The 13,577-nt window shown below is 41.9% G+C and overlaps 1 protein-coding gene across 1 annotated transcript; it reads left to right on the forward strand.

Annotated features, from left to right (window-relative positions):
- The first annotated feature begins 1,461 nt into the window (after positions 1-1,461).
- Positions 1,462-7,909, forward strand: LOC119463955 (carbohydrate sulfotransferase 9-like). The gene is made up of 3 exons (XM_037724777.1): positions 1,462-1,531; positions 3,382-4,033; positions 7,660-7,909. Exons 1-3 carry the CDS (start codon positions 1,462-1,464, stop codon positions 7,907-7,909), a joined length of 972 nt encoding a protein of 323 aa, XP_037580705.1.
- Positions 7,910-13,577: the final 5,668 nt, after the last annotated feature.

Raw genomic sequence — 13,577 nt, forward strand, 5'->3', positions numbered from 1 at the left:
TCGTGGCAGATATTTATCATCTTGTGAATATGTCATAGCATAACATGTCATATTGAGGTGACAGTGCCCATGGGATAGTGTACCTTGTGCGCCGGCTTTTAATCAGATGTGCAGTATACTCCTAGCTGTCACCCGTTTTCTTTCATCGTTAGTTTGATACTCAATTTTATTCGTTTCGCAATAGTGGCAATGCAAAATGTGCATTTGGAAGTCATTAATGAAATAAACAATTAATAGTGCTTCTTTAAAGTTCTGTCACACTTGTATAAATGGTTTTGTAAGAATTGGAGAAAACACGTAGGGTACACGATTAAACCCGCTTGGCCAAATTGGGCTGGCGCCTTGTACGACAGAGTTTTCTATGCATACGTCTTCGAAGACTCGAGCAGCATTGAAGCCTTACTGTAATGCCTGCTGACATTTTGTCACTTACTTCGCGTGTTTGTATCCTCTTTATTTGTATTCGCTCAGGCACTTCGGTGATCTGTTACCTCTGACTTTCATGATGCTTTCTCTTTTGTATAGATGGATAAACTTGAGATGCTCCAATGAAGCAAAATAATGAAAAATACCTAAGCCCTCCAAATGCAGATGAAAGTTGTTTGGTTTAAACTAACATTGACGTGACATACGTTTGCGCAAATAAATTTTTAATTCTTTGATTTTCTGTCTGCCTAGTGCTCAAGGAATCCTTCCAGGTCAATTTCGCTAGGCCAGCGCACAGTGCGTTGCAGATTGTGGACAATTAAGTGAAAAACTAACTCCCAGAAGCCTAAGAGTTTCCGTATAATTGCGAATGGCTAAACAAACCCTGCTCACAAAGTCAGGTTCGGCAGCTAGTCGATACGCGTATCTTCACGAAAGACAAAACAGGATGACGCGAAACAAAAAAAAAAGCAAGAGTAGATCCTTAAGAAATAGTGTACTGTGCCTGCGCAGCAACAATTAATTTCTTCAGTTCGCTTTTTTTCTCTTGGACTGTAGTCCAAAAAGGTATTGTGAAATGCTTCGTTTTATCCAACAGAAATCCGAAGTGCGAGCGGAGGACTCCTACAGTTATCACTTGGTATTCCTTAAATGAGTCTCCATCACGTTTTCTCGCTTTCTTTTGTTTTTTTCGTTACCGATCACCGAACGTTGTAGCTTGAAAACCTCGCGCCTTCATTTGCTGTTGTGCATCTGATCTAAGTTAGAGCTTCACTAGTATGGAGTATACGCACTTTTTCCATAGAATACGTCGCGTCAGCTCCAGCTGGCGCATTTCACGAATGACAGAGGCCCAAGAACGGCGACCGAGGAAAAGCGGACTGCGAAGCGCTCATATTTCACCCAGCAACGCAACTGAGCCCGCGAGCGTTTGACAACTCTGCCCATCGTCGGCTTGCGCCCATCTTACAGTATGCAAGAATTTTCGCAGCTCAGTAAGACACGATGCTCTTACTTTAGGCCGGGGCTTTATCCATGGCAATACCGTCGTCTAAGCCACTCATACTCGCACTTGTCGTGGCCGCTGTAGTGCTGGCGCATCTGGGTATCCTCGGGCGACATCGGCTCTTCGCTAAGGTGTGGTGAATTGATTTTATACTGGTTCACAGTTTTCCGGTTCATATAACTTGTTTTGGAAAGTTAGCTTGCACCGTGGATTTAACAAATCAATTGGTGCGTGAGAAAATGTCATCTGTTTCCGGATTTCGTCCATTTCGCAGTTGGTGTTCTTGAAGTGAAGGGCTCTAATGGATGAGACTTTGTTGCGTAATGCTCCTCCAAGCCAACAGCGTTTCTGTGCTTTTTGTAAGCATGCGTCCTTCATGATTTACAGGTGGTAATGTTGAGTTGAAGCTCGTTTCATACGATTGAATCTCCTTGTGAATGGCTGGTGTTCTCGGCTGAATAAACAATGACGTATGACTTTATAGTTTTTACATGTCCTGCTGTTCCCTTCATTCTATCTACAATGTACACAATGCACAAACTGCGACTTTCCAAGATGTCGGCGTTCGAAACCCTAATAGACATAGCAATTTTAATAATATGGGATCTCATGAAAGCAGTTATGAGCAGGCAGAACATCCAATGTGAATGTAGAACCTTCCAATGAGAAGCCTTTCTCATTATGTGCATGTTTTCCTGAGGATTGGGACACTATTGATGCATTTATATTGCTTAACAAGCGATCATTGCAGGCATTACGAAGACAGTCGATATTGAACTACGCTAATGTTATTGGTGGGTGTCATAATTAACGATTCATGCTACTATGAGTGACGCTTAGTAGACAATGAACGCTTTCGTTTCCGGGTCAGTAGGCTAGATAAAATGCAAGATTACACTATCATTAGCGCCACGTCTAAAATGTATATATGTTAGTATGTTTATCTTTACAGCAGTTCACCAAACAAAATTTTAACCCAAATGTAGAAGTGCCCAAACTACCTAAAGATATTGAAAATTGCAAGAACGATGCATAACAGATAAGTGTTATCATAAACATCAATATTCAACATGAATGCACGTAGAATTTCAGCCCCAGCCGTGCTCCTTGTAATTTTTGTTCCTCTTGCTCTCCTTATTAAAAGAAAAGAAAACATTTTTCTTTCTGTTTTTTTTAACTGGACTGCGCGTCGCACTGTGGTGTTATTTACAGTCCCTAAGAATGCCTATTTATATACGTTTTTGCGTATCGGCTGCAGGCTATATGAATTTGTCATACCCCAAGAAAGATAATACCAAGTAATGAAGAGCGTTTATGGCAGTAGCAACTAATTATGAATCCCGAGGCAAGTATGAAACTAGGAGAGTTTTCCAAAATAGCGTAAATTTTTATTTATCGCAGCTATTTCAGTTTTATCGAACACGGCTGTTATCACTATTCTAGTAGATAATAATAGTAAAAAATCATGAACGACGAGTGCTACTAAATTAACCAAAATATATTATCCAATTTAAAGATGCTCGAACATTTTAGGCGCAGGTTGCTCGTTCAAGTATGTATGATTGCTGTGGGAAGTTTTACTGAATCTTTAGAGGGATGCATTAGGCACCATGTCTACGTTGAGGACAAATATGCGTGATTTGATGGTGTGTTGACGCCCTCAGTATTTCTCAGAGAGCATACACAAACTGGCGCATGTGTGCGATGAGATTCAAGAAATTAAATCGTGTACGACCAGGAAAAAGACCATACAGAACTCAATTTTGATATCTTGCACAACTGAGCTGGATTAAGATTATCTTGTAATTCACATTCGTGAGATCAAATTAGGGGCGTCAGTGCACGTGGTAAATTTATTAACAATTTCATAAGAGAAGCGCTGCGAAAGATTTAGTTTCGGATTCTGTAAAGAAACTGTGTTCTACATAAATTTTATTCATGCTACGCAGCTTTCAACGAGCGACTGCAGTGCTTCCGTCGACCGAGCTGTCTACCCCAGGTTAAAAGAAAACACAGCGAGGTGGATGATCTAGCTAGAAGGCTCGGAAGAATCGAGGCCTACTGCAAGAAATACGCCGGCATCTTACAGGCAGACAGCCCCGCGGATAACTCGGTTAACACAAGCAGTTCAAAGTGCAAACATGGCCCGCAATCTCTGTACCTCGTGGACAGTCGCCGCTTTGCTTTCTGCTCTGTCCCGAAGGCTGCCACGTCGAGCATCAAGGCCCTCGTTCTACTGGCCGAAAACGTTTCCGCGGTCGTTGGCGACGCTGATGGAATATACACGGCTTTCCGGAGAAGGTTTCGTTTTCTGTGCCCCAGCGCCTACGTCAGAGATCATCTCGTCGCCAACTACACCAAGGGGATCATAGTTCGACACCCGTTTGAAAGACTGGTCTCGGCATACGTGAACAAGGTTCGCACTACCCACCCGACAATCAAGGGTGCCAAAAGAATGTACAAAAGTGGCTTCCGTGGTAGAGGGCCCAACGGTACTTTCACGTTCGCCGAATTCGTGAACATCATACTGAACACGTCTGTGGAGACCTGGGATCCCCATTGGGAGCCCTACACACGCCGATGCAGGCCTTGTACAATGAGGTAACCCAATTAGTCTTATAGTATAAAATGGTTATTGAGCTGGGGCTACACCGTTTTTCTTAGAAGCATTAAAAATATATGCCAGCGGTGTATAGTGAATGCCTTTTATCATTCCTAACTTAGGGGTTTCAGGGTAGATAGGAGGACAAGAAATAAATATGAGAAGAAACTATATATGCGGACTGCGTGACGATCAATGTAATCAAAGATTGCACGTGCAATCTTTCAATTCAATCGAATATATTTGAATAAACAATCAGTTTTATAATAGTTAGCTCACGTAACTTTAAGGAGACACTAAAAAATATTAGGCTGAGATATAGGTTGATAGATTTTTGTCTGTAGGTCAATAATGGTTTTCCTAGTGCCAATACATGGCTTTAATGCATCACTGCCACCGATCAGCATGGCGTTTATATTTGAATCACCTACTAAAAAACAGAGGAGTTGATACAATCGCCACGTGACCTCGCTCTTTACCACGATCAGTGAATTAGCCATTACTAACGTCTCATGAGAGGTGCCATAAGTTAGAGCTACCCCGAAATTCCATTTTCGTATTTCTTCATTGCAGAAGCGTTTTTCTCGATACTGATGACGAATTCGTCATTACAGAAGCCTAATATGGTCATCTGGCTCTAATAACAGTTTTTATTACTGTTTCGTTGAGAGACAGAAACATGACATGATACATTAGATATCGAACAGGCGTAGCTGATAATGTAGTTTATAATACAAAAACGAGGAGCAGATGGGCAAGTCATATTGTGATTTGGAGAGCAGATAGTAGGTGGTCTATTCAGATTTATTTAGAGAAGGAAATTTGATGAAACCAGTCCAGGACGCCGACAACTGAAGCTGTGCTGAGATTAGAAAAGTACATGAATACACGCAAGTAAGCCCGCTGACCCAAGAAAGGGGCCAACTTGAGATCACTCAAAGTGGCCTTCGCCTAAAAGTGCACATGCATTAAGCTCCTTAGAACGATAATTACTGTGGTGATGAAATCTTCTGATCTGTATATCGCTTGACACTGTATGAAGCCCAATTCATGTAGGAAAACGGTCTCAAATTCAGTGGTTTGATTGTTGTCCTCTACAACGCAAGATTGTTTCTTGCATTCCGTCTGCAATGAATTCAATGATTTCGAGCCGGTGACAAAGCTTATAAGTGAAATCCAGGCCCTGAAGTTGGCAGTGGATTCAAGAATTCACTTTTTTGCGAACCTTGAACGACGCGTGCTGAAAACAGCATGCGGTCACGCACATTGAAAATTCCGTGAGCGCGTTGCCATTGTTATTTTGTGTCTTATTCGAAATCCTCAGCGCAAGAGCCAACGTTTACTTTCCGCATTCGCTAAAACGAAAGAATACGACACGCGGAACGCTGACGTTTGTTCAAACATGGTTCTTCTCGGGTAGGCATCGTATTGTCGCTTTGCCACCTGGAATTTTAAGGTTTTTAATGTTAAAATATTTCGCTAGGTTTCTTGTTCTTACGCGCTGTGTCCTTCGTGATTATGTCACTATGGAGAGTGTTCTTTGCCAGAACAGCCGGCGGTTACTTTCCCGGCTTCGCCCATGTTCCATTCCTCTGCACGATTGAGTTAGAAGTCAAGCTCCTCTTACGCGAAGCGAAAACGCTTTAACGAAAGCAGCGTGCTTAATTTATTATGCAGATGCACGCGTTTTATATCGATGTGTCAGAGCCCTTTTACTGCACCTAACTTCGAACGCACCGACAAGCCTATATAATTGTTAACTCTTGCTTGTTAGCTCTTGCTTTACCCGCTATTTAGCTGAGCCTGAGACTTTCAATTCCGTTGCCCGTCATTAAAGCGCTTGCGAGAAAAGGTACTATTTTGGTATGATCACAAGAGTATTGTATAGAATGCCACATGATCTGGCTGAAATATCGAATGTTACGCTTGTTGACAATACAACGGCGTTACATACAAACAAAAAAGGCAGAGATATGTTAACGAGAAGGGCATATGGCTGGCATAACTCTGAGCAGGTAACCATTTCTATGCTACAGTCACCTCGCAAATATAGCCAAACACGGCCAAATTCTTCGCTTCTACGTAATACCATAAGGCCAGCTATTCCCACTAAAATGTGTGCGTTCTGAAGTATCTACAAACACCAATAAGGCGATTTAGGTGGAAATTGTCACAGAGCATACAGTTATGTCGTCCTGCACCCTCAAGTATAGATTCGTGATAAAGCATGGTTCAAACTATTGTGCAAACTAATTAAAACTGCTAAAACAAACAACACTGCAAATTAAATATGCAAAGAACGGGAGAAAACCAGTAATGCATGCCGGCATCAAAATCTTTTAGCGCCCAGCTCTTATCCTTGAATGCACTCAAGATGCAAGAGGTCTAGAATGAATTGTATTTTCATTTAATCAGACATACGCAGTGAAACATGCCAACAAGTTGTCATCAAGGTCATTAATCAAAAAGCATAGGGTGGGCAAATCACAAGTCAACAATTCAAGCGATGATATATACAGAAGTACAAACCATTCCATGCGCATCATTGTAATGAGCATTGAACAAATGGCAGACATGATATCTGTCGCTAACAATTTGTGCTTAATTATCGCAACGCAAATATAATAAATTAATTTATTTGCAAAGTTTGGTGTGACCTGAATGATTGTTTTATGACACTATCTTTCACGGATAATATAAAAAAATGTTACCTTTTTTTCCTGGATGTACTGCGTGTTTAGTACAAATATAATTTTTCTGTACACCCATTCGCAGCCACGCCGCAAATGCGAAAAAAGCTTCAGGCTTTGCCACTCGTTCTCAATCTAAGACATAACTACAAGCGTTTTAGGTGTGGTTGGGCTTTTCAGTAGCCAATATTGATATTACTTTTTTAAACAGTGGATTCCTCGTTGAACATGAGCCATCTGCATTTCCTTTTCTCATTTTCTAAGTGCCAGCGCTTCAGGTGTGGCTTCAGAATTTTTAGAAAGTTTAAAATTCTTCGCTCGTTCTACAATTTTACGAAGCTTAGGTAAAGTTTTCGAAAAATAAATTTAATTACGTGAAAAATTGTGTAAAGGTGTTTAAGGATATGGCAGTGCAAAAGAACGATAACTTCGCGCAAAAATGAAACTGTGATGGTTCATCTGGTGCCCTCTTGTGGCAGCGCAAGACGTCATATACAAGACAAGTACCTGCTTTAAACCCGCTTATTCAGACCAACTCATGAAGTAGACCAAATTGGCCGCACAAACGTCGCAGAAACATTTATTGTTATGTGGAAACAACGTGTTGTCAGTTTCTGCTATCCCAACGGTCAGTTTCGGCTGTTTCAATTTTGCTGTTGCTGGTGTGCTGCGCATAATAAAGTTACTTTCACAAGTTATATGATATACATACCCAAGAAAAGTGGCTGCTGATGTTTAGTACCTCGTTTGGGAATGCGAAGGACTCAATGAGGTTTTTAAGAATTATACTGGTCACAGGTTGGCAGGTATGCCGGTAAATTAAAAAAAAGAAATATATTTACGTGTGAATATCTGCTGTAAAACTCTTTTTGTGCACACTGTTGTATCTTCAATTGCGGATAAATAATGTACGCATTTTTCATCCCACTGATCAGGTACGACGTCATTCTGAAGGTGGAAACACTTCACCGTGACCTGGACGTTTTGCTGCCGAAGATTGGATTAGCCGGCTGGTCGTTCCCGAAGAAGAATGCAAAGACGGTTGCTGAAGAAGCCGACGCTGATTCTGCGCATTATTTTGCGCAGCTCACGCGACAGCAGGTGCTTTTGTTGCACGCGATCTACATGTATGACTTCGAGCTATTCGGCTATACACTTAAAGGGTATGCAACTCCAGTGCATTGATTGATTTGAGGGAGACTTTAGTACAAGAAAATTGTGAAGTTACGTTGGAAACGAAGCGAAAAGGTGCCCTTCTCTGCATGCTGTCTAGTAGGGTGCGCTTTGTGAAACACATGCAACGCCAGAGCCTCTGCTGAGAGCGCACGAGATTAAGCCATCCCAACTGTGCTGTTCAGATGACATGGTGACACGCAATAGACTTCACTAATTACGCCAGAACTGTGTCAGCTGTTATACTCTTTAGGTTTTGCGACGCCGTAGTGGGGGACTCCGGAACAATTTGGACCAGCTGGGAATTGTTACAGGCTCTAAGTGCGGGTACACGGGCGTTTTAACATTTCACCCTACTGGAATGCGGACGCTGCAGTCCAGATGGAAGCCATGATCTCGGGCTCTGAGTCACTTGCTGTGGACACGGTGGATGAGTATGCAATATCGCTTTGAATGATTTCTATGTTAATGACAGCTTGGTCGTTTTGATTGCGGCAAAGATACGGTGTAGAATACACATGCCTTTGCCGTTACATTTCAACGTCAAAACGCAATTTTCCCACGCTTGCAAAGACAAGGCATCAGTTTAGAACGATACCAACGGAAAATTATTTTTGTAATGTTGTGTGAAAGTCCGCTCTTCCTAGGAACAGCACTTTACCCCAATGTGCAAACGACATATCGGTTCATTTTTGCGAAACTACAGATCGGCAAGGCACGCATAAGCACCAGCACGTTCTATTCCCACCGTAGATCGAGCTTTCTATTCTCACTTCCACCTTTCGGTAAAATTCCGTCTTCACGATAATTTTAGGTACGCAAAAATACGTTGGGAACAGCCGACGTCACAGGCGCAAAAATTGCACGCCGCGGAAATTATTATAATCAATTGAACGCTTACCACTTCCATCAGAGAAGCACGTCTCAGTAGAATGCATGTAAGCCACGGCACTACCATCAGTCACGGTTTTCTGCAGTCTGTATTCATCTGCACATCCGCGTTGGTATGCACACGATGGATTCTAAGAAACAAAAAAACAAGGAAATGAATGGAATCCCGATCATTGGGCGAAACTTCTCACCCACTGGCTGAACTTACGCTATTTTCTCGGTACGGAAAATTATAAACATACACTGCTTTTTCCAAATTGGGTCTTACACGACCGCAAGCACTACCCTACTGATGGCACGATGACCTGCGCTGTTTGCGCTCTTATCTTATTTCTCGTAATGAGAAGTTCAGGCAAAACAGTATTGACCTGCGAGGACGATGAGTGTTCTATGGGTAAGTTCATTCGTGTTTTTTTTTTCCTGGCAGTAGGTCGTGCTCTATGACACTTGCACCTCAATAGGTATCAAGTTGTAGATGCTGATCGTGGCATGGTACATACCCATTCTGAGAAATTTACCAAAGATCGATTAGCACAGAATAATGTGTGCTCGTTAAATGCTACATAAAACAGAAGTTCAGAGTTGGTAGGCTGGTAAGAGGGAAAGAGATAGAGAGAAGGCATGTAGAGAGAAGACAGGCAAGTCAACCAGACGAGCGGAAGGGTTGTTAACCTACGCTGGAGGTAAACGAAAGGGGGAGCAGAGGTTGGTAACAAAGTTCCTGCTACTGGAAGAGTCTATTTCCAACGTCTCCTTTAATATTTTTTAGGGCCCAATAAATTCTTCCGGAGCGCATAGCATTGCAAAATCCTCACTGGGAGCTTACCAGTGTCGTTGAAAAGAAAAGTGTACAATCGTTGCACTCTACCAGTGCTAACATATGGGGCAGAAACTTGGAGGTTAACAAAGAAGCTCGAGAACAAGTTAAGGACCGCACAAAGAGCGATGGAACGAAAAATGTTAGGCCTAACGTTAAGAGACAGGAAGAGAGCGGTGTAGATGAGAGAACAAACGCGGACAGCCGATATTGTAGTTGACATCAAGCAGAAAAAATGGAGCTGGGCAGGCCATGTAATGCGTACGATAGATAACCGGTGGACCATTAGAGTTACAGAATGGATATCAAGAGAAGGGAAGCGCAGTCGAGGACGGCAGAAAATTAATGGGGTGATGAAGTTATGAAATTTGCAGGCGCAAGCCAGAATCAGCTAGCGCAAGACAGAGGTAATTGGAGATCGCATGGAGAGGCCTTCGTCCTGCAATGTACATAAATATAGGCTGATGATGATGAAACTCTTACGGTTCCTTTTTAATTAACTGATTATGTTTCTGGAGCATCCTGGTTCATTCCAGAGCAGATGTCCTGATACACGATTGATTGCACTAATTTTCTTTCTGACCATAACCAGTAATAAGGCTATATATCTTACATGTTGTAGAGGTATTTTATTGACCAGAACTTGCAGGTGTGTAGAAACCAGCCACTCGCTATAGCGAGCGTTGTGATAATCAGTCCACGCGGCGCCGATAGCCTTTCACAGATTGCACGCACTGCGCTAAAATACGTTTATTAATATAGGGCCCACTGCCCCTATTGACTGAAGTTCACCTAGATAAGTGCCGCGTGCAAATGGCTATCCCAACAGTAGCGACCTTGTTATCCAGCTGATTCCTCCATTCCTCATGTGCCCGGATGATGATCAATCACGAAAATTACTGAAACAGTTTTGTAGACATGGCGCAAGTTCTGTTAGCACAGAATTCACCTTTTTTTGCTGCTGCTGCTGAGAATTGTTGAGTGTGTTTGAAGGCAACTACGTAGGCATGTGCTATTTTAACTTCTCCAGCAATGGTGTATAAACATTGTAATTGCAAAGCAAAGGAAAACGAGTTGACTGAAATTTACTTTATTCTGGACCAAAATTCTAGAGATTGGCTTTGCGAGTTCGAATGACCACTTGGAATAAATACTTTAGAAGCAGACATATACATGTATATACACTTATATGGAACATTGATTTTCACCAATGTATTTTTTTTCAGATCAATGCAATTTTAGAAATGCGTAGCTAAGATCACTGTTTGTACTGTGATTTGACCTGTCGTATATAGTTTAACCTCGAGCCATTCGTGACGAAAATCTACAACTCGGATCTTAGTGGACAAGCAACCGAGTTCCTATTGATCTTATAATATGAATGAAAGCATATTTATGTGTCAATAGTGATAGGAATACTTATGAAACGTACTAAAAAAACCAATATTTAAAATCCAGCTCTATAGTACGGGTAATAGCACAATTGTCAATTTTTTGTGTTAGGACATGTCACGCAACCTGGTACCACAAGAAGCAAAGATGGGCATCTGATGCGTGTCTGGTGTGAACTGTAAACAAAGTTTTCGAAATATTCGAAAGAAGAAAAGATTTGACAACCATGCATCAAAAGATGACGCCAGTGAAATGTAAACAACATCGAGCTGTTATATATCAGCATGCAAAATAACATAATTGTGATTCAGAAGGTACGATAGCTATACCTGGTCTTTCGAATGTCTCGCTATGCAACGCAAATGGGTGTCTTGGCCAAAGTTTTTTGAATCCAGTCCACTATTTAGTAAACACTCTTTTGACCCATTTCTAGTATTCATAAACCTCTGTACTTTCAGCCTCCTGCATTTAGGCGCCCGTATAGGTTAGGTTAAAGAAACGGCAAATACAAAGCCTATGGAAGAGTTAACAGTGTATCGACTCCGCGATAGCTGAGTAAACTATTTCGAAACTCCATCAGCTGCTCGGCGCAGGTGTTTCACTATGAGCTCTTTTTGATGCGGAAGTGCGTTTCGGTGTGTTCGGGACTCAGTGAGTGCGACAGGGCTTGACACGCGACTTGACACGTGTCCTTCGCTCAGTTTTGTCTCGTAGGCAGGACGGGGAATATACGTGTGATTATTTGCTCTTGCAGCTCCACGTAAATGCAGCCTGCCGCTCTATCGAACTGAATTTCTTCACCTTTCCTGATTGAATAACTCCAGTGGCAGCGATCTTGTGCGTCTTTTTTATTTTATATTTAACCCTCGCGTCCTATTCGTATCGCGGCTATTATACGGAAAGCAATCGACGATACCTCACTAACAAACGATAAGATTCTAACTTCTGGGCGCATTCTTCAAAAGTGAACCTTATGCAAGGAATATTTACAAGCAGAAACAAGCGAAAGGACAAATTACTTGACAATGTGACCCGTAGTGAGCTACGGGACGTAGAACAGAAAGGAAGTGGGCATGGTGACAGGTCATTTGTTTTAAAGGTACAGCATCCCTAATGCACGCGTTTCCAAACCAACTAGTGAAGCTGTCTTGCCATTTCCTTTTTTTTTTGTTCATTCTCAGGCACCAAGGCTTGTTAGGAAATCCTTCCACTTAATCTGGACTCTGGTACATGTATAAGAATTTCAAGTTCTTTGTGTCTTTCCTTTGCACAACCTCAACAACAAATTTCCTATTTTACAATTTTTCGTCTCATCAATTTAGCGATTGCTTTGTCATGACATTTATTGCCTAGAGCATCGAGCACTAATAAAATACGAATAAGTTTTTTATTGCAGGTAAGTTCGCACAAGCCCACTTGAAAACGTACATGTTCGCACATCAGTGAAAGCAAAGTATAATATTTAAAAAAAATATGTATTGCAAAATATCGCCAACTCATAGTAAATGCTAAAACTATGCTAGCACCGCCTTTTTTGTACTTGCTGTACTGAACATTCTAAGAAGATATAGGTAGCACTTCAATACCTCATCTCAGTGCTTAGTCTAGACACGATAACTCCTAGCTACTCTGCGGTATTCCGTGATTAATATTTCCCGTTTCTTAAGTGCTTTCACAATAATAATACACCTTCGTGATATCGTAAATGCACGCAAGGAGAATACGCAGCTTTACAGGACGATAAAGTGCTGTTTTGTAACACTTTCCAGGGAGCGGATGAGGGTGTACGCGTGTATTGGGACTTGCGGGTGAGTTACTTAGGAACTATTGCTTTGTTGCTGCGTTCTATTAAACCTTCTACAGTGCCCACAATACAGTGTGCAGAGACAATCGCTCTCCGTCGTGCTGAACCAGTTGGATGACCAGCCGTTTTCGGAAGAAACAATTCTGCAACATCGACGCGACTCAACATCGCATCAGAAGGCCGTGCAAGCGCTCCTGCGGTTTCTGAAGTCCACTGGCCTGTGTGAACGTCTGTGACTGGAACGCCTCCTTTGTTACCAATGCCTGTGTTTTTTTTTCTGTTTTTTTCGCTCTCTCTCTCTCTCTCTTTGTACTCTCTCCAACCCCTTTATCCCCCACCCCAGTGTAGGGTAGCAAACCGGAAACTGACTTCTGGTTAACCTCCCTGCCTTTCCTCTCTCGCTTGCTCTCTCTCTCTCTACAATTACAGGCTGTTTATGATGTAATGGACTTTCGAAATCAAGTAGATTAAATGCAGCTCACTTCGCTTGTGCTCAGTCGTAACTATTGCCTATGACAACGTGTTGTGGCTAGCCATATGCTTACTTTTCTGCAGGATATCTCGGTTTTATTATTCTGGAACAGGCATTTATGAGGCACACCGCAAAAGGTATTTGAAGAGGTCAAAAAGCAATAATGCACAGCTGTAGTGATTTCATAAGTATTTATGGCAAATAAAAATATGTGAGATATTTGATTTTTTTCTGCAATTCATTTAGTAAGTGCAAGCAATTTCCCCTATGTTGTCGTTGGTGTCTTTGTTTGTTGGCTTCCTAT

This window comes from Dermacentor silvarum, chromosome 9 (genome assembly GCF_013339745.2).
Source record: "Dermacentor silvarum isolate Dsil-2018 chromosome 9, BIME_Dsil_1.4, whole genome shotgun sequence".
Classification (NCBI taxonomy): domain Eukaryota; kingdom Metazoa; phylum Arthropoda; class Arachnida; order Ixodida; family Ixodidae; genus Dermacentor; species Dermacentor silvarum.